At 51.6% G+C, this 23,757-nt stretch overlaps 1 protein-coding gene across 1 annotated transcript in view; it reads left to right on the forward strand.

Moving 5' to 3' along the window:
- Positions 1-12,871: 12,871 nt before the first annotated feature.
- The window catches only part of Xkr5 (XK related 5), a 17,750-nt gene continuing 6,864 nt past the window's right edge, over positions 12,872-23,757 (forward strand). Inside the window, exons 1-4 of the mRNA XM_004642529.2 lie at positions 12,872-12,929; positions 17,468-17,651; positions 22,051-22,232; positions 22,489-22,698. Coding sequence (XP_004642586.1) covers positions 12,872-12,929; positions 17,468-17,651; positions 22,051-22,232; positions 22,489-22,698 — 634 coding nt within the window. The remainder of the gene's footprint in view (positions 12,930-17,467; positions 17,652-22,050; positions 22,233-22,488; positions 22,699-23,757) is intronic.

Consider the following 23,757-nt stretch of genomic DNA (forward strand, 5'->3'; position numbering starts at 1 on the left):
ATCCCAGCTACCCTCTGTCTATGACCTGGACACCTAAGTAACCCACTGGTGCAGAAAACCTTGCCCTTGGGGAGCCCAGTAGGTGAGGTTTGGTGCAGCTAGCTGACTGCAAGTAACCAAATTTTTCCCTTGGCCCACACAAAATACTTTTCCGTACACTGTTTCTACCATTGGCAGGAACGTGCCTCTTCATCTTTCAAGGAGTACAAGCATTGGGTGGGTGTTACAGGCTCTGAGGAGGCTACAGCCTCATAAAAGGGCAGACTGGACTGTATACACATCCGGAAGACTTCTGCTGACTTAGGGCTAGACAAGTTCAACAAATAGTGGATTTCACCAAGCAACTGACGGATTTCAGACATAGCTGTTAGGCTAGGGCTGGTGGTACCTCGGCTACCCACTCTTTCACTCGTGAGTAATGGATCCACGGCTTGCAACCTGTAACTTTAACACGGGGGTGCAGTCAGGGTGACATCACATGGCCCCTCCCACCTGGGCTGGAGGGGCTTTTCTCCCGCTTCTCATTAACACCCAGCCCCCTGATTTGAAGCACGTACAGGGCTACGAAGGGGGAGTGGACGACGTTCTAATGCAGTTCTCTGTAGTCCCTTCAAAGTCCTTTGCAAGGCCAGCAATGGCTGCTGCCGGCTCAGTCCCAGTCTCTCACAGTCCCTGCAATACTGGCCCCAACGGTGGCGGTCTTCCTAAAAGGATTTCCAAAGGAGTGAGCCCACCCTGTAAGGGTGCAACACGACCACAGCAGGGCCATCAGAAGCACGGGCACCCGGTCCGCACCTGTCTCCTGGCACAGCTTGGACAGGGCGCTCCTCCGGGTGTGGTTTTGACACTATACTTGTCCCAAGATTTTGGGGCCAGTAGGCAGTATCCAGCTTCCATTTTAGGCCCAGAGCACGGGAAAGGCTCTGAGCTACTCTACCCAGGAGAGCAGGCCCATTATCTGTGCCTACCGTAGTGGGGAGCCCATCCCAGGGGATGATTAGTTCCATCAGTGCTTTTGCCACCTCTCTGGAGGTCTCCGGGCTGGTGGGCAGGGCCTCTACCCGGGCCGAGAAGGTGCAAATAAGCACCAACAAATACTTCTTTTTTTTTTAATTTATTTATTTATTTATTTTACATTTATTTATTGTGTGTGTGTGTGTGTCCAGCTCAGCCCACCAGGGCGCGGGGCTGGCTGGCATGTGGTGCTGGGGGATTGAACCGCGGTCCCTGTGCTTTGCCAAGCTTGTTCCAAGTAGGTGCTTTAGACCACTGAGCCATCTCACCAGCCCCAACAAATACTTCTTATTTCCAACCATCGACTTGACCTCAGTAAAGTCCAGTTTGACACCCTCAAAGGTAAGGTTCCCTGTTGGTGGACACCTGGTTCACGCTGTGAGTGAGAAATCAGATTATTGCTAGCACAAGTCACACATTTGCCGGCCACTGAGGCACACAAGGTCCAAAGCCTGGAGATATAGAAATAGCAGCCAAGCAGCTCGGTCATAGCTATCTTGCCCAGATGGGTCTTGTCATGTAGTTCCCAAATCACAAAATGTCCCATGTGTTCAGGCAAAAAATACCCTTCCCCTGACAAGACTTTGTCACCCCTTTCTTTCTGATGTCCCTTCTGACTTGGCCCACGATAACTCAGTCTCAGAATATTCAGGTGGCTGAAGGAGTGGAGCTACCAGGACATGTGTTTCTGGCAGCAAGTCCCCCCAGCAGCTTGCTTCACTGCCAGGCCAGCAGCCCATAGTGCCAGCCTTTTTGATGTCCAGGACAGTTACCACTGCCACTTCAGTGGGCCACCATACTTCCTGTAACAAGTTTAAAATCTCCTGGAGTTTTTGATGTCTTTTCCTCCTGTGGTTAGGAGGCCTCTTTCCTTTTGGGCTGAAGTCCCCAGGGTCAGAGCTCCTGACCACACTGTCCTTTCCACAGTCACAGTCACTGCTCCCGCCCTCTGTACCCCATCTATTACCATACTGTTTCCATCTGCAAGCAGGACAATGTTGGGGTCTCAGAGTGGTGTGTCCTGCATGTCAGGTCTTGCAGAATAAATAGCCTCATGGTCTCCACACAATTGTGCTCCACGGGTGCCAATGAGATCAGAAGGAGGGATGCAGGATTAATGGCCTGTATAGTCCTAAGGGTTAGATGTGAGCCTTCAGGGAGGGCTGCCTGGTACTGGGCCAGCCTAGTACCAGAGAGCCACTCTCCCCCAGAGCCCCACAGCAGTGTCTCCACTGCATGGGGCATGAGCACACTCAACTTCTGTCTCAGAGTTAATTTGTCAGCTTCCTCTACTAATACAGCAGCTGCTTCAGTGGCCTGCAAGCACAATGGCCACCCAGCAGCCACGTAGTCCAGCCTTTGGACAGATAGGCCCCGGGGCACTTCCATGGCCCTAAGGTCTGAGTTAAGACTCTCCTTGCAACTCCTTTTTTTTCATGAATGAATAAGTGAAAGAGCTTAGTGATATCTGGTAGGGCCGGAGCAGGAGCCCTCAAGAGCTCCATCTTTAAATCCTCAAATGCTTTCTCTGTTCTGAATTCTAATCCAAGGGGAGGCTACTACTTCCTCTCAGGGCTTCATACAAGGGCTTAGCAACAGAGGCAAAATTTGACACCCACAAAGGGACAAAGACCCACCATTCCCAGGAACTCTCGTAGCTCCTTTAGGGTCCTGGGCTCCTCTAGCCCTTGAACAGCTTGGGTCCAGGAGCTCTAGAAAGCACAGGTTCCCCCGTCAGGGTAAACTGAGGAATTTCACAGTTTGAACACATATCCGAGCCTTCCTCTTGGAGACCTGATACCCCTTATCTTGCAACAGCCCTTGTAGCTTCTTTGTTCCCTCTTTGCACAATTCCTGGGTCACTAGCTAATAACAAATCATCTACGTACTGTAAGAGAGAGGAGTTAGGGTTGTTATTACCAAAAGGCACCAGATTCTCTGATGGAGCTTTTCCGAAAACAGTAAAGTGAATTTTAAATCCTTGGGAAGTAGTGTCCAGGTCGCTGGCACATGTGTTCTCCTCCGGATCCTCCCGCTGAAGGTGAACAATTCCTGGGAAACAGCGGCCAACAGAGTGCGAAAGAATCTACCTGCAAACCTAAGACAGCATACCAGTTAGGTAGGAGCTAATACCCCAAAAATACAAAGTGCGCCCAGAAAACTTATTTCTTATCAACCGTGGACATTTCCGCAGTTACACCCCTGTAGAGTGTTAACAGGCAACAGTTACACTTTTACAGAGAACATTTGACATCAACAGTTATATATATCGCAGTATAACATAGCAGAATGAAATGTCCACTTTAATAAGCATATATATTACATAAGTTTTTGCTCACGTTGGCTTGACATGAACCTCTTATTATATTTTTTTAAAAACTTATATTTTAAGGGGCCGGGGAGATGGCTCAGTAGAATAAGCGCTTCCTTGGCAAGAGCAAGGACTTGAGTTCAATTCCCGCTTCTGCAAAAAAAATAAAAACAAAAACAAAAACTTACATTTTAATCAACGACTAAATTATTGGGATTATCTTTAAAGAGATGATTGGGGCTCTCTATTGATGAACAAAGGTTAGCCACTCCTGTATCCACCAGTCAAGTGTCCTGTCCAATAACCTCTCCCCATTTTAATGATTTTTTAAAATCATAAGCCAATTTTGATATCACTTAGATCAGCTGATAATTCAGGAGAAAACATGGGTTTTTGTTGTTGTTGTTGTTGTTGTTGTTGTTGTTGTTTTGTTTGTCTTTTTGTGGTACTGGGGATTGAACTCAAGACCCTGCACTTGCCAGGCAAGTGCTTATTCTACTAAGCTATCTCCCCAGCCCAAAACACGCTTTAAAGTCTATATTTAAAGCTCAGATAAAGGAGACACAGCTGTTCATTGAACAACATATAAATCCATAAATAAATATGCAGATCAAACAAATATCTTTACAAAACTAGAGTGCACATATGTTTCTGGCCAGGTTAAATTATGATGACCTCTTTTTTTTAAGTTTGTAACTATGAGAGACTAGTCAGAACTTTTGTAAGTCATTTAGGAGAGTTTTCTTAGAAGAAGAATTTGAAAAACATAGATCCCTCGTATTCATAGTTAATACACTCTAGCTTTTTAATAGCCACAACTTTTTGTTGAGGGATTTTTGTCTAAGTTAGGCCCAGCCATCCAGGGCCTGCATCCGAGCTCCAGTGGACACTATGTACAAGCTGGCCAGCCCGAGCCTGGGCACCAGCCTCGCCTCCTTCTGCCGCAGACCCTCGGCTCTGCCCACTGTGCTTCCCTCTTCCTCCGCTGCCAGGGACCCAGAGTGACCCCTAGGTGGGCGCCAGAGGTCCTCCTGGGGCCTGGGCACCAAACCACCCCATTGAGGGCCCCTCTCCTGGCGTATAGCCTTGCCTGCCTATTGCATCTGTAAATGTATTATTTTTTAAGCAAGAAATAATCTAGTTCTACACTAGCACCCCTGAAACTTCACATTCTTCAGACATCCAAACCTCACCTAAGGTTTGGATAACCAAAGCCTCACCTAATCCAGCTGTGCCACATGTGTAGAAGAACCTAAAAATCCAGCAGAAATACCTTTTCTTTTTTCAGAATTTATAAAACATCTTACATTTATCAAAAAACTCAAAAAAAGATATAAAAAGACAATTCAAAATATGCTTTTCAAAGTGGTTAGGATAGATTCAAAGTGGTTAGGATAGATATACAGTTACATTCTCTTAATGAATAGAGTGATTTGTTCTAATGGTGTTTGTAAATACGATATCATGTCTGCATCTTGTACAGCAAATAACCACTAGGAAGAATGTATGCAATGGGTTAATTATTGAAACTGTCCTACCAATTTTATTTGAAACTGTCTCATTGCTATTTGTTTATCAATAAAATTATGGGGAAAAAAGTATACTTATTTATTCAGTAAACATTTGAAAAATGTACATCCTCTATAGTAAACAAAATTAAAAGAAATCAATGAAGTATCTTTTCTTCATCTCCAGTCAAAAGACCTGATGGTATAAAATGCTAATGAGCATGCAAAAAACCCAGACTCTTTTATATGCCATCTTTTTTATTCATTTTAATGAGAAAAAAAGATAAAATACTAATGAAACAGCTTCAAAACAGGTTAGTAAGACACTTATAATAATTAATACATTGTATATTGTTGTCTTTGTAGTAGTTATTTGGAGGACAAGATGCAAGACATCGGCCAGGGAGATGGCTCAGTAGAATAAGTGCTTCCCTGGCAAGAGCAAGGTTCTGAGTTCAATTCCTGGTCCCGCAAAAAAAAAAAAAAAAAAAAAAAAAGATGCAGACATGATATCTTGTATAAACAATATTAGTACAAACCTTTCTTCTCATTGAACTAAGAGAAAGTAGCTGTATATCTATCCTGTCTTGTATATATATATATATTTTTTTTAACAACAAAACAGTCCTTTATTTATATTCCCCTTTTTTGTTTTGTTTTGTCAGAGATGGGTGTTCCATTGCTGTTAGAGAAGCTGTATTTGGAGAAGTCCTGTATTTTAAAGGACCTTTTCATACTTGATGCGTCCAAATATTGTAGGTACTGAAATTCAATAAAATAACCCAATACAGTCCAATAGTCCATAATAGTAGTGAGTTACCAGCACACCTGGCAAATGTCCAAAATTGTTGACTTGAGCCTTTTACAGCTAAGCATCTTAATATAGCTTTAGTTTTTATACCTTGTGGTTACACTTTTCTGCTGGATGGTTAAGACCAAGTTAAAGCAAGACCTATATAACTAAACTTCTCTTCTGGATGTTTAACAACTAAAGTTTGCAGACCAAAAATTAGACAAATAGATGAGCTAAAAAGATAGCCAATATTTTGGCCCTAGCCCTTCAAGGTCAGTGAGGACCCGGGACATAAGAGAACCTGTGCTGTGACATCCTGTAACTCCGTGCTGTCCCAAATTTTCTGATCCAGAAGATTATGGGGCAACAGAGGAAAGTGATCGATGATGTAGAATGTGCCTAAGGAGAGTCACAAGGAGAGAAAAAAGCCTCTCAGGCTTTCACAGAAAGCGAATCGGTCAAGCAATGGCCATGACTCATCCAGATGGCCGACGCTGACAAAGGATCCACAAGGTGCTGTACCTGGTTCCAGGATAAATCCTGAGGGGATTTGACTGACCTTATCACAGAGCAAAAGTTACATTTCCAGCAGAAATATCTTGAGTCAGCCAAAGTGCTCCAAATCCACGGCTCCTTCTAGACCAAAGAGCTCACAGAAGTCACGTGACATAAAAGAGAGGCTAAGCAAGTGCCACCAGCCACGTCCTGAAAGCTGGGAGAGTCTAAGCGTTGGAGGGGTCCTGGCTCCCCACCAAGAAGCCCATCAACTCTAGCTGCTCAGTGCCGTCCCAGGGAATGTGCATCTGGCTGTTTGCTGCTGAACACAAAAGGAATTAAGGGCTGAGGGAGAAGTCTTGGCCTGTGCTCCCCAAGGGTGCTGGGCCGGTTTCCAGGAGAGGTGCTGGCCTTCCTAGCCAAGTCAGAGCTAGGTAAACCCCGAGGAACAGGACAGCAAACAGCAACACTGCCTTGGGCGAGCTCTGAGGAGGGACCTGGCAGCTGGCGGGAGGGAGGAGCAAGGTGCAGTGGCTTCAGACCTAAGAAAAAGTGCCTGGCTTTAACAGCTCAGGCCGAAAGCCACAGTGCTGCCCCAGGGGAGGGCCACTATAAACCTGTGCCCAGGGAAAAACACAAACGTGGCTCATGCCGGGTGACTCAGCGGCAGTCATACATCAGATTCACAGCTCCTTGAAACGTTTTAAGAAGCACATCACCGTGCCTCAGCCACATGATTAGGAGGCACAGCCTAGCGGGACCCTCCGCCTCAGGAAGGCCTCACCTTGAGGCAGGAAGGGCTGCACACACTCACCTCCAGCGGTCATGGATCTGGAGGAGCGCATGGACATACACACGGGCTTGTTCTCCTCCTGTGTCACTTGGAGTCAGTGCTACTTTTAACTACTGTGGGTTCTGGGCACAATGGCATCCATGAGGAGTTCTCCTGCTAAGGGTTTCTGCCCTCCTATTGCCATGGGTGACCAGGATGGGACCTGATATAGTGTCAGTGCCCAAGGCCCTGAAGGTCTGCATCCACGCTTGCCCTCTGCTGTGGGCTGTGTCTCTCCACGCGTGGAAGACGGAGTCCTCACAGAGGCGTGAGGCGACCTGTCACACCCTGCCCTTCAGCTGACACTGGAAGGAGAATGAGATAAAGAACTTGCAAAGTAAATGCAACTTCAGAATGTTACAGAACAGGGAGAATCAGGAGGCTGCGTCTGGCTCCCACTCTAGCAGGCACCGCAGTACACTGAGCTCCATGCACACAGCGCAGGGACTAGAGAGCCAGACGGCACTGGGCAACTCTGTGCCTCACTGAGGAAGACAAGTAAGCGCCGGCGGAGGGAGTCCAAGAAGCCAAGAGGCAAGACGTCATCCTACGCCTTCTTTGTGCAAACCTGTGGAGAGGAGCCCAAGAAGAAGCACCCAGATGCTTCCGTTACTTCTCAGAGTTTTCTAAGAAGAACTCAGAGAGGTGGAAGACCATGTCTGCTAAAGAGAAAGGAAAATGTGAAGACGTGCAAAGGCAGACAAGGCTCCTCCTGAAGATGCCAGGCATAGGGCTGAAGAGATGGCTTAATAGAATAAGCATTTGCCTGGCAAGCACAAGGGCCTGAGTTCAATCCCTGGTTCCGCAGAAGATGACAGGCAGCCATGTAAGAAAAGGGCTGCAGAGCTGAAGGAAAAGGGACATTGCTGCCTAGTGGACGATGAACAACTTGGTTCTAGCAGGTTTTTTCTTGTCCATAAAGCATTTAATCTCCTGTACACATCTCCTTTTGAGGAAAAAAATTAAAATGTAAGGCTGTGTAAGATTTGTTTTTAAACTGTACAGTGTCTTTTTTTTTTTTTTTTTGTATAGTTAACACACTGTGGAATGTGTCTGTAGATAGCCCCGTCCTGGTGGTATCTTCAATAGCCACTAACCTTGCCTGGTACAGCATGGGGGTTGTAAAGTGGCGTGGAAATTTAAAGCAGGTTCTTGTTGGTGCACAGCGCAAATTAGTTATATATGGCACGGTAATGTTTCATCTGCAGTTGTCTCTGATACAGCTTATACAAAACAACTGTCGTTCTGTTATCTGAATATCACTCTGTAATTGAAAAAAAAGTTGCAACTGTTTTGTTGGCATTTGAATGCTCCTAAGTAAATACAACTTTTATTAGAAAAAATGCAACCCCAAAGACAGCCTCCCCAAGCCCCCTTCCATGCCCCCTGCCCTCAGTGCTTCCCCGCACCACCCACCTTTATCTGCATCCTGCGCACCCCTGAGAGCCCTCCAGAGTCCCAAGCTCACTCACCCGCTGCACCTGCTGCCCGGGCACTCTGGCAGCACACCCGTGCCTCCATGCCTCCATCACCAGGGAGGACGCAGCTCCTTGCCCATGGTGCAGGGAGCCGTCGCTTCCTTCTCTCTCGTGCTCCCACGACACTCCCAGAGCCAGGGCCCTGCCGCCACAACAGCTGCACTAAGTCGTCCCTTATAACCCAGGATCATCCCCAGATCATCCGCCCCACAAGCATTCAGGGTACTCAGGTGCTGGCTAGATGGGGGAGTCCACCGAAGCCCCTCCTCCTCCCCTCCGCGGGAGTTCTCTTATAAAACATAAGCTACATGGGAAGCGCCTTGAAATACTGAGCGAGGGGCTGAAGGCGCAGGGGCTGCCACCGGCCTGGCCTCTGTCCCCGCAGCCACAGAGCCAGAACCTCAGGCCCCAGCCTGACCGCACCCTGGCCTTTCGCCTCCTGTCCTCCCGCACGACCCCAGGGCCCAGGGCCCGGAGACCCGCAGAAGGAGCGCGCAGAGTGCGGCGCACACGCTCAGTGCTCACCGCGGCCCGCAGGGCACACGCTGGACACACGCGGGACCCGGGCACACGTGGGCTCGGTGCAGCCCCGTGCACCCCGAGTGCCAGCAGCCCCCCACCACACCGACTGGGGCAGGTTCTGTGGAGATGGCGCCCGCACGTAGGCGCGCTGGGAAGTGCACCAGGATCTTGAAGCTCTAGGGAAGATTTTCGCGAGTAAGATTTCCGCATTAAGTCGTTCGCTAACGCGCAGAAGGTGTGTTTGTTTTGAAGACACGGGTATCCCCCCCTCCCTCCCTCCCTCCCTCCCTGAGAGCACAGGAGCCTTGTGTAACTGGCCCCGACGGTTTGGGTCAGGCGGTGTGATGCTGCCCCCTCCTGGGCAGTTATCCCACAGCAAACCCGACCGAGCAGCGCCGGGCTGCTCTCCAGCCAGGGGCCTTTGCCTACCAGGACTGGCTCAGGATCAGGGCTGCGCTCACTGGCTGCGTCCTAAATGAGCAGACAGAGCTCTGGAGACTGGGTCCTAGGAGGGCCTGAGAGAGTCCCTGGCCCCGCAGGGTGGGACAGAAGGAGTCCTGAAAATGTCACTGGAGATTCTGATCACCCCAGGTAGCGGACTGCGGCAGAGCGGGGCATCCTCCAAGTCCAGTCCCCAAAGGGTGGCCACAAACCTGCCCACGGCCTCCAGTTCGCACCCACTCATCCCTCGTAACCTGCTCCCAGGAAGTGGGCCTAAAAGGCACCGATCCAACCCAAGGGTGAGGACTACACCGCTGTGGCCTCCGCACCACAGACCTAAACCTGCAAGGGTTAAGCTGCAGGATGAAGTGAGGGTGTGAGGCCTTTCATCCCCAGCACTGCAAAAACAAAGAAACATGCACCATCGCGCTCAGCACACCTGGGCACAAAGCACACGCCCACACCAAGAGAAACAAACGGTGACTGAAGTCCTGACATGCTAAATTCAAAAGGCAGAATGTCAACTCCATCGCAAGAACGTCCAAAGAAATGATACACAAGCAAAGAATGGGACTGCACGCCCCACAGCAGTAACTGCCTCCCTCACCAGTGGACTCAGGGGCTTCCTCACCTAGCACTGCTCAGGCGGTGTAGGGGCAGACTGGCATAGGCGCCCTGTCCACGTGGGCACACCACTGGACCTCACCATTTTGGATCATCTAAGACAGTAACAAATCTCATCTCACGTGGCATTTCTCTAAATACAGTGGACTTGAGCTGTCCCTCAAATCCATTTGGTTTAGGATTTTCTTTAGTAAATCAGGTTTTTCTCTTCTATAAATAACTTCTTCCCTCTTCCCACTAAGTTGCCTCCTGCTCTTTTTATTAGAGCTACACAATGCTGGCCAAATCCAGTCCCAGGCTAGCCAAACCCCAAGGTCGGGGAGACGCTCGTCCTGGACAACAGGCCTGTGGGATACGCTGCAGAGCATCATGAATATGAGAGATGAATGGGCTTTCTTCCCGTCCCAAACAAAGGCTGGGCAGGTGCCGCCATTTGCACTCGTGAAGCACAGTTCTCCAGCTTCCCAGAGATTTCTGCCCCTCAACGCCCTCCCTCTCCCCACCTGTTCCCCCATGGGTCCCATCCCTAGCTGAGACTTGAGCTGCGGGTGGCTACTTTGGGAGGCAAGCAAATTCCCTAGAGGCCGAAAGCCCTTCCCTTCGCTTAGAGGCCAAAGACAGATCCTCACTCTTATTCCAGTTGCTGCTGTTCAAGAGAAAGATTCAGCTTCCCTTTATTAAATCATTGGATTTGTAACCTATTCCACATGGTGCATCTCTCCCTCAAATAATGCCTAAGAATAGGAGGTATAAAACCTGAAATGTGGAAGGAGATAAGGTACCACACTAAACACGAACAGCCTTGATTCCTAATCTTAATCTCTGTGCACAATTTTGCTTTGATATTCACATCCTGGGACACAAAGGCAACAGGTATGAGGGGTGAAATATGGTCTTTGCCCAGAAAGCCACCCTTAGAGATTGGAGGTATGCACAGAGGGAGATGTGGTTCGGCACAGGAGGATGGGGGACTTTAGGATGGCTCTCCTGTCGGTCCCGGCAAAGGAAAGCCAAATACAGAGAGACTGACCATCAGAGATGAGGGCAGGCCTGGGAGCAGAACTGAAACTCCCAGTGGCAAAATCAGAAATGAGTTGGTAGTGAACATGATGCTTGAGAAGGCCTTAGAGAAAGTAAAAGAACTGAGCAGTGTCGCACAGAACCAAAGGCGGCTGTCTGTCTGCCCGTGTGGCTCAACTTTAGTAAGTAGGAGCCCAACCACAAGGGTTCTGTGTCTGCTCACCTGCGCCCAGCCCTTCTTCCTTCCAGAAGGCAAATTTCTCCACCCCAGACGCTTCTTTGCAAGCTTCTGCAGGCCTGGAGGGAACAAGGAGCACCAGTGCAATGAGATGAAAATGCAAAAAGTGGAAAACGCCTTGGGCTGAAAGGCAGCCGCTGAAAACTCTTCCAGGGAAACGTGAAGAGGAAGAAGGGTTAGGGGCTGGGGAGATGGCTCAGTGGAATAAGCGCTTCCCTGGCAAGCGCAAGGGCCTGAGTTCAATCCCCAGTTCTGCCCCCCCCCAAAAAAAAAGAAGGGTTAGCTCGCGGTGCTAAAGACCTCAACTTCACCAGGCCTAGACATCATTCCTGCCTTACATGGTAAGTGATACAGGAGCCCGGCAGAGTGGCAGGGTCAGGAAGGGGATGGAGAGTTCAAGGCCAGCTTGGCCTGTGCAGCAGTTCAAAGTCAGCCTGGACTACGCTGCCAGACCCTGTCTTCACAAAATAGCTTGAGAATTAGGTAGACATGAGCAAGAGAGAAACAGACATAGACATGGCGTGACAGTCTCTTCTAACCACACCTTAGTCTGCTTCTTGAGCTCTGTGCTACACGAGGTTCTAAGTGTGGGTTGTAGCAGGAATCCTGTGAAGTCAGCTTGACCAGAATCCCGTCTGGGCAGTCTGCACGCTCCCCAGCTCTGACCAACCCCTCATCTCTCACAACTGGTCCCTAGGCTGTCGTGAGAATGCAGCAGGTAGGGTCCCCAGAGCCTGATGTCTCCAGGTAACCACATCCATTCTGCTCCTGTTCTCAGCCCTGCCTTCCCTCCTCTTGGCAGTTGAGCCCAGTCCCCCACAGCCACAAACTTCCACTGCATATCTGCAAGGGACACAGTGTCCTGTGTGACACCTGTGGCCACAGTTCCAAGCAATGGCTGCTGCACAATTCCAACAGGTAGGGCTGGTGAGATGGCTCGGTGGTCTAAAGCACCTACTTAGAACAAGCTAAGCCAAGCAAAGCACAGGGACCTCGGTTCAATCCCCCAGCACCACATGCCAGCCCGCCCGCCCCCTGGTGGGCTGAGCTGGCCACACACAAAAATAAATAAATAAATACATAAATAAATAAATAAATAAATAAATAAACAATTCCAACAGGTATCAGGATGGTTTCATGTGTTCCTAGAGGCTGTCTAACATGGTTATCATTCCTGCTCCTAGGCACGTGGATTAGCCCTCAAGGGGATCTCCAAAAGCTCTGGGGGGCAAGGGGTGTGGGTTGGAAGGGATTTGTGAGAGGCTACCAGCATGCCCTGGGTTTTCCTAGCCACAGAACTATAAGATTTCCCAAGAGTCAATTGTGCACACACACCAGGGGTGCACTGGACTTGTGGGCAGCAGCCCCTAGGGCAGTGACCATTGTAACCACCCCAGGCTAACCACACTGCAATCACAGCACAGGGCAGCCTGAGCAGGTCACCCGCTTCCGGCCCTGCCTACGACCCCCCCACCTCCAGTCCCAGAACCCGACCCATTGCGCCCAGGGCTCTGCCCAAGCTCCCGCCTGCCGGAAACCTCCCCGACTGGGGGCGGCGGCCAGGGGAAGGGGCGGCGCAGACCTTGGAGCGGAGGATGCACGCCGGGCTCCTGGGGCTGTCCGCCCTGCTGCAGGCGGCTGAGCAGAGTGCGCGTGAGTGCGGGGCGCCTGCTAGTGCCCCCCAACTCTCCCCACAACCCTGAGCGGGGTGCGGGCGCCCCCAGCTTTCCCCACGGCCCTGCACCCCGCTGTACGACGGCTACTCCCCACACTGCCTCCCGCCTCGTGGATGCCGCGGGCGCCCCGCGTGGGTGCGCGACCCCGAGGACATTCTGCGTAACTCCCTGCTTCCCCGCGGTGCGCGATCCCCGGACGCGCGACTCGCAGAGGATGCGGGGCTCCCTGACCCCCGCACGACTCTCCAGATGCAGGGCTCCCGGTTCCGCCTGGTTCGGGGCCTGTGGCTGTCTCTGGCCAGGAGGGACACTAAGGCCTGGAGGCTGGGGTTCCAAAGCGCAGGACTCCCCTCGGGCTCAAGCCAAGCCGGGACCGCCGCGGTGCGCAGGCCAAGTGGGCCAGCAGCGTGCAACGTTCGCGCCCTTCGCGTTTGAACTCGGGGCTCCTCCCGCGGGCTTAGGGCCTCGCCCACTTCCGCCCGCTTGGCGGCGCTTCGGGATGGGCGGGTCCGGGAGGCCGTGTGTGGAGACCCTGCGGGCGCGGTCTGACCCGCTGCGGACGCGCGGCATGAGCTGGGCCGGGGTAGGGTGAGGTCCACTGAGCCCCAAACCCAGTTTACGCGTTAGTGTTGCGAAGCTCCCGGCGCCCCGACCCCACCTCGGTGCCAGCGACCCCAAGGTCCTGAGTGTAGCCGTGCGCAGGCCACAGCGCCCTTGTTTTCTCTTACTGAATTTATAGTTACACAGTAATGAGTTCCACATTGCCCGGCGCGCGCAGACTGCTTGTCGGCCACACCTGCCCTCCCACTGCCCCTTCGTCCTCTCCTGTGCCCCTCCCATCACTCGCCTCTTCCGCTTCTGGTCACCTTTTCTTTACGATGGTTTTTCTGTCTGGCTCAGTGTCCTCGGCCGTCTTCCTGCAAACAGCCTGCTCCGTCCCTTGTGGCTGGACAGTCCCCGCTGTGTGCCTTCACCTCCTTTTCAGTGTCCACTCGTCTGCGTACGGACACCCAGGCTGGTACCAGCTGTGGCTGGTGTGCGTGGTGGCACGGTTCTGCGCGGCCCTGGCAAGGCCGAGGCGGCCGAGCTGCTGTGCATCCAGCTGGGGTCCTGCAGCTCCGGGGGGCCCTAGTCTCAGTGTCCTGAGGCCCCACACCGTTCTTCACAGAGGCGCTGCGAAGGGCCCCCGTCTGCGCTTCCTACAGCATTTGCTTCTTTGTCTGTCCCCAGGGTGAGGTGGTCCCTCCTTGCGGATTTCATTGGCGTTTCCCTGTTGCCCAAAGATAGAGTACTTTTTCATAGCTGTATTATTTGCCCATTTTTTACTGAATTATTTGGGGTTTTGTTGTTAAGTTTTGGGGGTCCTTTATACATTGGGAATGTCAGTCATCTGTCAAGAAAGTAGCTGGCGGCGCTCTCTCCCATCCTGCAGGCTCTGCTGTTTGCTTTCTTGTCTGGCAGAAGCGCCTCAGCGATGCCACCTCCGGACCCTTGCTCTTCTCCCAGAGCTGTTGGAGTTCTGCCTGGGACTCACCGCCGTGCTCATTTTCCTTCTGCTTTCCTCTGATAGTTGAAGGGTTTCCGGTATTAAGATCTTCGATCCATTTTGAGTTGGTTTTTATACAGGGTAACAAATAAGATTTCGTCTTCTGCATTTGAATATGCAGTTTTCTCAGCACCATTTGAAGAGGCTGCCCTTTCTCCCTGCACCTGTCAGGAGTTGGAGACTGAAGATGCAAGGATTTATTTTGGGGTCCTCTCCTGTCTCACCAGGATGTGTCTATTTGGTCATTGACCTTTTGTGCCAGTCTAGTGCTGCTTTTGTTACCATGGTGGTATTGTATATTTTGACTTTTTTATTTTTTGCTTTTTTTGTTTCCGGTGCTGAGAGTCTAACTTATGACCTTGCCTTCCCAGGCAGGTGTTGTGTCACCGCACTATATGCTGGGCCCCACTGTTGTCTGTATTTTGAAATCAGGTACTGTGATGCCTCTAGCAGTGATCTTTTTGCTCAGAACTGTTGTGGGTATTTAGCATCTTTGTCCTTCCATGTGTATTTTACGTCTTTCTGGGAAGAATGTTGTTGATATTTTGATGAAAATTGCATTCACTCTTCTGGAGGGTTAACAACCTCAGTTTGCAGACCAAAATTAGAGAAAAAGGAGGGCCGCAAGGAAAGCCAACATTTTGGCCCTAGCCTTCCAAGGTCACTTAAGACTCAGGACATATGAGAACTTGTACTGTAATGTCATGTAACTCAGTAGTGTCCCAAAGTTTCTGATCAAGGAGATTATGGGGCCAAAAAGGAAAGTGATCGATGATGTAGAGTGTGCCTAAGGAGAGTCACATGGAGAGAAAACATTCTCTCAGGCTTTCACAGAGAGCACGTTGGCCAAGCAATGACCATCACTCATCCACGTGGCTGACACTGACAAAGGTTTTACAATCTGAGGTACAGGATCTCAGGATAAATCCTGAAGGGATTTCACTGACCTTATCAGACCCAAAAGCTACAACTCTTGTTGCATAGGTCCTGCTTTACCTTGGTCTTAACCATCCAGCAGAAAAGTATAAAAAAGAAATATAAGAAGTAAAGCCTTGTTGTTAGGTTGAGCTGTAGGGGACTCAGGTCAACAATTTCTGACATTGCCAGTCAAGCGGAAGACCCAATACTATTATGGGCTACTGGACTCTTTTAGAATATTTTGCTGAGTTTACACACCTATAATATTCAAATAATGGAACTAAACAAAAAAGGGTATACAGATGAACGTCCATTTTGTATCTGTGTATTCAAAGTGGTTAGGATAGATATATAGTTACATTCTCTTAATGAATAGAGGGATTTGTTCTAATGGTGTTTATAAATAGGATATCAAGTCCACATCTTGTACAGCAATTAACCACTAAGAAGAATGTATGCAATGTGTTAATTATTGAAACAGTCCTACCAATTTGGTTTGCAACTGTCTCATTGCTATTTGTTTCTCAATAAAATTATGGGGAAAAAAGCATAAATAAAAACAAAATAAAGGTATCTATAAAGATAGATATAAGGAAAGAATGAGATAGATCTGCTGTAAATGGAAAGGAGATGAAGAGAGGGCAATGTAAGAAAAGCACTACGATGTGTCATGTATGTGTGTCAGATACCTACAATGAAGGCAGTCATTATGTACTGCAAATATGTGCTACTAAATAAAAGTACAAAAAATAAAAAATTGCATTCACTGAAGTTCACTGTGGGCAGTTCAGCTATTTTAACACCCCCTTCCCAATACCAGGGATTGAATCCAGGATCTGATGTGTGCAAGGCAAGTGCTGTCTACCACAGAGTGACAGCTCAAAATTCCATTTGCAGACAGGGTCCTCCCAAGTTGCCCAAGTTGACGTGAACCTTGGCAGTCCTCCTGCATCAGCTGCCCGAGAGCCTGGCTCTGTTAACTCAATGTCCTGATTCATGAACGTGGGAGGTCTCCTGCCTTCCAGGTCTTCTTCAGTGTCTTTAGTGTTGTGTAATTTTCTTTGTAGAGGCCTTCCACATGTTCAGTTAGGTTTATTCCTAGCTACTGTGTGTGCTTGTGTGAGTGTGCTTGCGTCTGGGGTGAATGGCATTACTGTCTGATTCGTCACTGAGGTCATTAGAGCTATATAAAACAGCTACTGATTTTTGTGGATTAATTTTGCGTCTTGCGCCTACAGAGCTTACTAGCTCTGACAGTCTTTTGGTGGAGTCTTTAGGGTTTTTCTCTACAGAACTGTATCATCAGCAGGGGAGATCATTGGACTTCCTCCACTGCTGTTTGTTTGCTTTTGTGTCTTTCTCTTGCCTCAGTGCTCTGGCTAAAACTACACTGCATGAATGGTGATGGTGCACCCCGTCTTGCTCCGAATCTTGGGGAGCACTGATCTCAGCAGCCAGCTTTGGGGAATGCCCAGCACTTCCCTGCTGTCCCCGGCAGCAGCTCCTGGCCCTGCCTGGGTCCAGCAGCATCTTGATGATTTGGATACTGTGTTGTGGGTCAGGTTGTTTTGTTGCTGGTTTTTAATGAGCGCGCTGGTCAGGTTGGATGACCCGAGGTCCCAGGACAGGCTCAGGGAAGCAAGGTTCATATCCCCACAGGCGGCAGAGTCGGAGGTCTGGCAGCACATGGGTGGTTCCAGGTGGTCAGAAGGCAGAGGTGTGGAGCCTGCGGCAGTAGGGAGGGCAGGAGGGCCAACACTGGAGCGGTTCCCATGGAGTGTGGCCATCACCCACGGCCTTGCAGCCTGGCTCCTGAGAACCAGCCCTTGTGGCCGGTGGGTCCCAGCCTGTGGACGGCTCTGGGCTGCTTGACCTGCGTACCCCAGGCGTTGTCTCAACACCTCCTGTGCTGCTGCAGAGAAGTGGCTGCTGTGGGAAGGGTATTCTCTCCCAGCGAGGAAAGCCTGCCGGGCAGTCAGACCCATTGGAAGTGTTCACAGCACAACCCGGTCTCCTTTGCATTCCTCATAACCTGTCTCTTCTCCCCCTAGGCCTCTGCACTGCAGCTTACTTCTTTGCCACAGGAGAGACTCTCTGGGCGTGGCTGGCCCTCTCTGTCCTCCTGCCTGGCCTCTTGGTCCAGGGCCTGAGCTACCTATGGTTCCGAGCAGACGGGCACCACAGCCGGCCCTGGCTGGTGCTGCTGCACCTCCTGCAGCTCGGCGTCTGGAAGCGGTAAGAGCAGCGGCCAGCCGGGGCAGGTGCAGGGCGCAGAGGGCGGCGTTGTAGTGCATGGGCCCTGCTGCCCAGCCCAGCCCGCCCACCTCCTTGGGCATCTATGATTTTCGGGTCGTTCAGAAACTTTTTTTTGTCTTCAGCCAAATTTTGGTTTGCTGGTCTTTGCATCTGTTCTTCACCTTTGGAGCCACGTAAAGGAACTTGCCTGTGGCAGTCCATCTATACACTTGTCACCTCAGTGGAGAAGGTGACAGACTTAACCCTGATGAGATAGAAGTAGCCCCCGGGGGGGGGGGGAGAGCTCAGTAGAATAAGCACTTGCCTGGCAAGCACAAGGGCCTGAGTTCAATCCCTGGTTCCGCAAAAAAAAAAAAAAAGAAGTAGCCCAGGAGCGTCTGCCTTCTCCCAGAGAGGAATCACCCAAGTACCAGGCCAGTTCTGTCCCCCATGAAACAATAGTGACCATGGCCCCGAGCCCCATCACCTAGGATCCAGGCACCGCCTCTGCAGGCTGGCCCGTGTCCTATCATCTGGAACCCCCACATCCCCCCACCCCAGGCACAGGAGAGGCACAAGAAACATGGCAGTGAGGTCACACAGAAGGCGTGTTCTGGCCGTGGGCACTTCCTCACCCCCTAGGGTGGAAGGGAATGTTTTCAAAGAGAAGAATCCGGGAGCTGCACAGAGGGCAGTGTCTGCCCTGGCCAGCCCTGCTGCTCACGGCGCTTTCTGGAGGGCCTGGCGCCAGAGGGTCTAAGGCCAGGGGCAGTGAAGGGCCAGGGACCAGCACGCCCCACCCAAGGGCAACGTCAGGCCTGTGGATGGTGCTTCCAAGAAAGACCCAGGTAACCACCAAGTTTTCTGGGGTCCCCTGAGAGTGTCGCCAACAGGGATGAGGCACCAGGAGTTCATCTGGGTTCATCAGTCTCCCTGAGCCGAACTCTGTTGGAACGGACCAGCTCAGTCCTGTGCCTCTGACCTGCCACCCTCGCCTGCCTTTGAGTTGGGCCCTGGTCCAGGTGGTCACAAAGCACAGGGCCTCACGACAGGCAGCCTGCACAGGGAGTGCCCCAGCCTCACTGTAAGCAAACGCCCGGAGATAGTGGAAAGAGGCTGAATGGGTAGAGTGGCCTCCTTAGTAGCTGTCAGATCCTGTAATCCAGCAATTCCCTGGCCTATACTTAAAAGTCAATATGGATAAGAGAAGAGGGACGAGAAAATTAGAAATAAGAAAAAATAAACAAGTGGTCATCGAGATCTTGATTTTAAAAAGTCAGGTGACCACAACAATTGCACACATAATTTAAAAGGACAAAAGTGTAAAACCAAAAATAATGAGGCGGCGAGAAAAAACAAAAAGGAAAAAAAAGGAGCAAAATTTGGAGGCGGGCAAATTGTTCTAGAGCAAATCCGGTTTTCCAAACTGCAGTTTGGCAGGTAGGCCTGCAGGGGGCGCCAGAAAATCGTGTTTCACAGGACGCTGAGTTGCCCTCCAGAGTGGGTGGCCCTGAATGAGCTCCCGGGAAATGTGGAAGAATCCACCAAAAGCAGAACATCAGTAGCACAGGCCTCTTCAATGCAAGCTGTTTTTCAGAATGTAAGGTCTTTGGTATATTTGTAAAATCCCAAGTAGCACAAACTGCATTCATCTTAAATCAGACTATTGAAGAGAAACTGTTACAACTGATCTAAACGAAGATGGCTATGTTTTTCTGTTTAGGAGTTTAGCTTCCACGAACAGCTTTTTACTCTTTGAAGCCTGTAAGTCCATTCGGGAGCTCAGCACAAGGCGGTAGGAGAATACCTGGACCTCCTGTGCAGCTAGGTCTAGTGATTTTTCCTTAGTGGAAGTTAAAGGACCAGACAGACAGACAGACAGACAGAGTTGTAACTGGATATTGAACCCAGGTCCTTCATATTGAGCTACTTCCCATCTTTTTTGTTTTTGGCACAAGTTCTCTCTAAGTTGATGAACTGCGCAAGCTAGGCTCAAACTTGAGACCTTCCTGCACCAGCCTCCCAGAGTACTGGCTAATTTTATCTCAAAATGAGTCAAGGCAGACTTTAAGGGTGAGTAATACTAGCGCAGCACAGATAGGTGGAGATGGACTATTTCAGAAACGCAGTAGCCACTCGTGGTGGTGCATGCCTATAATCCCAGCCATGGGGAGGCTGAGGCAGGAGGATCACCGGGAGTTTGAGGCCAGCCTGGGCACATAGTGATACCCTGCCTCAAAATAGGTAGATAGATAGATAGATAGATAGATAGATAGATAGATAGATGATAGGCGCACACAAAGTGCTGCACGCCCCTGCTGGCCTGCACTGTTGCTGGTTTGGCGCTGACATCAGCACAAGTGCTCGAGAAAGAGCGGAGTCCTTTGCCGTTCGAGCTCTACAGTGAAGCAGAGAGTGTGGGTTTAATTGAGCTGATAGCAGGGAACAGCCAGTGCTTACTGAGCCGCTGAGAACCGCACCCCAGGGACCCGGGCCAGGTCCTTGATGGCCTGTGTGTGTGGCTCTCGCGGCCCGTGGAACTCCACTCCTCATCCACACCATGTGGCTCTGCGGCCTTGGCTAGCTCTGGGGAGTGCAGGAACCGAGGGCCGGGAGGATGGCCCGCACTGGGTGTAGTCTTCCACCACGTGGAAGCGGTGTGACCCTGCCGGGCAGCAGGGAGGCCAGTAGGGCCAGACGGTTTTCCCTGAGGACAGACAGCACCTTCCGTGTCCTCTGGGGCAGGGGGAAGGTCGGGGCCTTGCACCGCGCAGCCCAGCCATGTGGGCGGGAAGCATGTCAAGGCTGGGGACAGGAGGAGTCCCTTGCAGGCCTGGGGAGACTAGCCGTGGCCAGGAGGAGCAAGGCAGCCAAGGGCTGGGGCCTTCCCCAGGCCAGAGCCCCGTGAGAGCTCTGAGCATCTTACAGAAGACAGAGGCAACGGAAACTGCAAGGGAGGGGTGGGTCCTGCATGGGAAACACCTTCCAACTTCTCATTCTCTCTGCTCCCTGTAGCACGGGATCAGACCTCAGCAAATATGGCTGTGGAAGCCAGGTGTGGTAGTACAGCTGTGGGCCTCCACTGTGGGAGGCTGAAGCAAGAGGATCAGCCTGAATGACTCAGTGAGACCCTGTGCCAAAATTTTAAAAACAGTGGGCTGGGAAGATAGCAGTCTAAGCACCTGCCTGGCAAGGACAAGGACCCAAGTTCAATCCCCGGTACTGCACGTTGTGCTGGCCCCAGGATCCTGGGTGTGGTGGTGCACACCTGCAATCCCAGGGCTGGGGAGGCTGAGACAGGAGGATCACTCTGAGTCCAAGCTGCATAGCAACACCCTGTATCAAAAGAATAAAAAATAAGTAGGAGATGTGGCTCAGTACGAAGGCCCTAGGGCTAACCCCCACTGCCCTCAGCATTAAGAAAGTATCTTGACCCAGAGAAGCCTCTGGAAGGACAAGAAGAGGAAGCTACCAAGCCACTGGCTTCAAAGACTCAGTAAGAAATGAGTTCGCCCCAGGCTTCCAAATCATTCTTGTGCACTTTTGCTCGGCCCTTTCAAAGAAGACCCCCACCTTTGCTCAGTCGCAGGGTGCTGCCTAAAGATCAGTCCCACAGTCCTTGCAGGGTCTCAGGGAGCGCCTGGTGAGAGCTTTTCTAGGTGACCCAGATGGTGCTTGCAGCTCAAGCTCAGGGTCGGAGACCACAGCACGTCTGGGGTTTCCTGACAGGACGAGACTGGCGGCTCTTCTGCTGAAGGGGCTGCAGGGCAACAGAGGAGGGATCACCCTGCTGTCCACACGCAATCTCAAAGTCCACAGGGCCTGGGATGACCCTGACAGTTTTCACGAGGTGAGCCTCTCTGGAAAGGTTTATGGGATAGGTTTGTGGACCAGGCGGTGGCAGGGGCATTTCCGGCCCAGTGACCCCACGCCCACCCCGCTCCATAGGCCCTAGGCCCAGGGGACACAGAGGGCTACGGTCTATGACACCTGGCAGGGGGCTTCCATCTCTGCTCAAAGGGATAGCTGAGCCCAGGACTTGCAGCCAACTTCTGGGGAAGGAATCTCCATTCCCAAGGGACTCCGTCCGGCACAGTCTGGTCACCACAAACCTCAGGGAGCTCAGCCTGGGCCCTGCCCTGCAGCCTCCCACAGGGAGCCCCCTCCGTGTGGGGTCCTGGCTCCCGGCCCTCCAGGAAGGGGAGATTGAGGGCCGCCAAGGTCTGTTAGAACTGACATCCTCAGCTCCCCGTGGGCCCCATGACAGCCGGGCTGTGAGCCTGTGATAGCCCAGCACCAGACACCCCTTAGGGTGCTGCCTTGTTTCTGCAGATGAAAGGGCAGCCCCATGGAGCCTGCGTACTCTGGCTGTATGTCAAACTGCCTCTCTGCTCTGTAGGCACTGGGACGCCGTGGCCATCCTTCGGAAGGGACGGCAGGCGCCTCACTCAGACCACCTGCAGCTGCAGGAGGCCGACCTGGCAGCGCTCCGGCTCCTGGAGGCCCTGCTACAGAGCAGCCCCCACCTGCTGCTGCAGACCTACGTCTCTCTGGCCTCGGGCTTCACAGACGCTGTGGCTGGTGAGCAGCTTCTGGAGGGGAAAGACCCACACCCTGGTCAGTGGAGCCCTCCCCTGCGAGGACCCCGAGCGAGAGCTTTGGCTCAGGGAGCCCATGCTTGCTTGCCCTGGCTTTTCTGTGTGTAGACATGCATTTGTAAACAACACAAACTGTCTGCTGCTGTCTCCACCCAGGAACTTGAACCCTGCTACACTTCACTGAGCCAGGTTGTCAAACGCGCTTTGATGAGAACTCTGTGCCCCCAATTCCTTTCCAGGGGTCAGTGCCCTGCTGTCCTGGTCCTCGCTGTCTTGGGCCCTCGTGTCCTACACCCACGTCCTAGACGGCATGAAGCCGGGCCGCCGGGCTGGGCCGTGGGCAGCACTCTTCTGCCAGCAGCTCTGGCGGATGGGCATGACGGCGACCCGCGTCCTGAGCCTGGTTTTGTTCTGCAGAGCCTACCGAGTGTGGGTTTTGGTGGTCGGAGGTAAGTGGCACTTGAGACCCAGTCATCCACCGCTGAGTACCACACCGCCCCAGAACTGAACCCTCTTAAACCCAACCATGCACACTCCTGGGCCCCAGGGCTGGGGCCCTGACCACAGAGAGACGTGAGTGCCAAGGTGCGTCCTCACGCACACCAGGCACCAGAGCTCCTCTCCTAACTTTATTCCAACAAAGCAGCTCCACCTGCCCTGGGCAGCCAGACTCCACATGGGCACAGATACCAAGACGACCTATCCGGGCAGGCCCAGACCCAGCTCAGGCCAGCTTCTGCTACACTCTGCCAACCAAGCAGGCATGGGCAGCCCCAGCTCACAGGCGGGGGTAGACTGCAGCCCAGCATAGCAAAGCATCGGGGACACTTGGCCGGGCACAGCCACAGCCTCAGAGAGCCCGGTAGCTGAAACAGCGTCCGCTGGCCTGCTGTCGGGCTGATGGTTCCTGTAGAAAAGCTGTCAGCAGGACAGCAGGGAGGCGCGGCATCCCCCCTGACCTGGTGCACAACACACAGTGTCTCCTCTCCAGCCTGGTGGCACGGATCCAAACGGTGATGACAGGGAGTCTGTCTGCCCCGAAGTCTCTGAAGCGGCCTGTCTGTCCCTGCCAAGGACAGAAATCTCCGCTGGTCATCGGTGAACATGCTCTGCAGGAAGGACCAGTGCAGTCTTGTTTTAAGACAACTGGGCACACTGAGAAATATTTGGCCCTTGGGCCCCAGGAAAACATTAGTTATTGGCAGAAAAGACCATGTTTTAAAAACAGCTATGTTCCTATAAAGAGATTAGTTATGCTGTAGCCATCCATTTTAACATTCAGTTTGAGCTCCAAAAGAATATCTTTCCTCTTAAAATATAGCAATAAGAATTAAAGCTGGACGGCCCAGCATTCTTTCTTCCCTTTGGGTGTGGAGCTTTTGGCTCGTGTGGTAAGAATTCAGAAATAGTAAGCTGGACAGTCTGTTTTAAGGCCTCCTCAAATGCTTTTTGGAATGGAAAAGGATCAGCACATACCATCCCATTGTGTGGGTGGCGCCAGTCTCTGC

This window comes from Octodon degus, unplaced genomic scaffold (genome assembly GCF_000260255.1).
Source record: "Octodon degus isolate 3935 unplaced genomic scaffold, OctDeg1.0 scaffold00155, whole genome shotgun sequence".
Lineage (NCBI taxonomy): Eukaryota > Metazoa > Chordata > Mammalia > Rodentia > Octodontidae > Octodon > Octodon degus.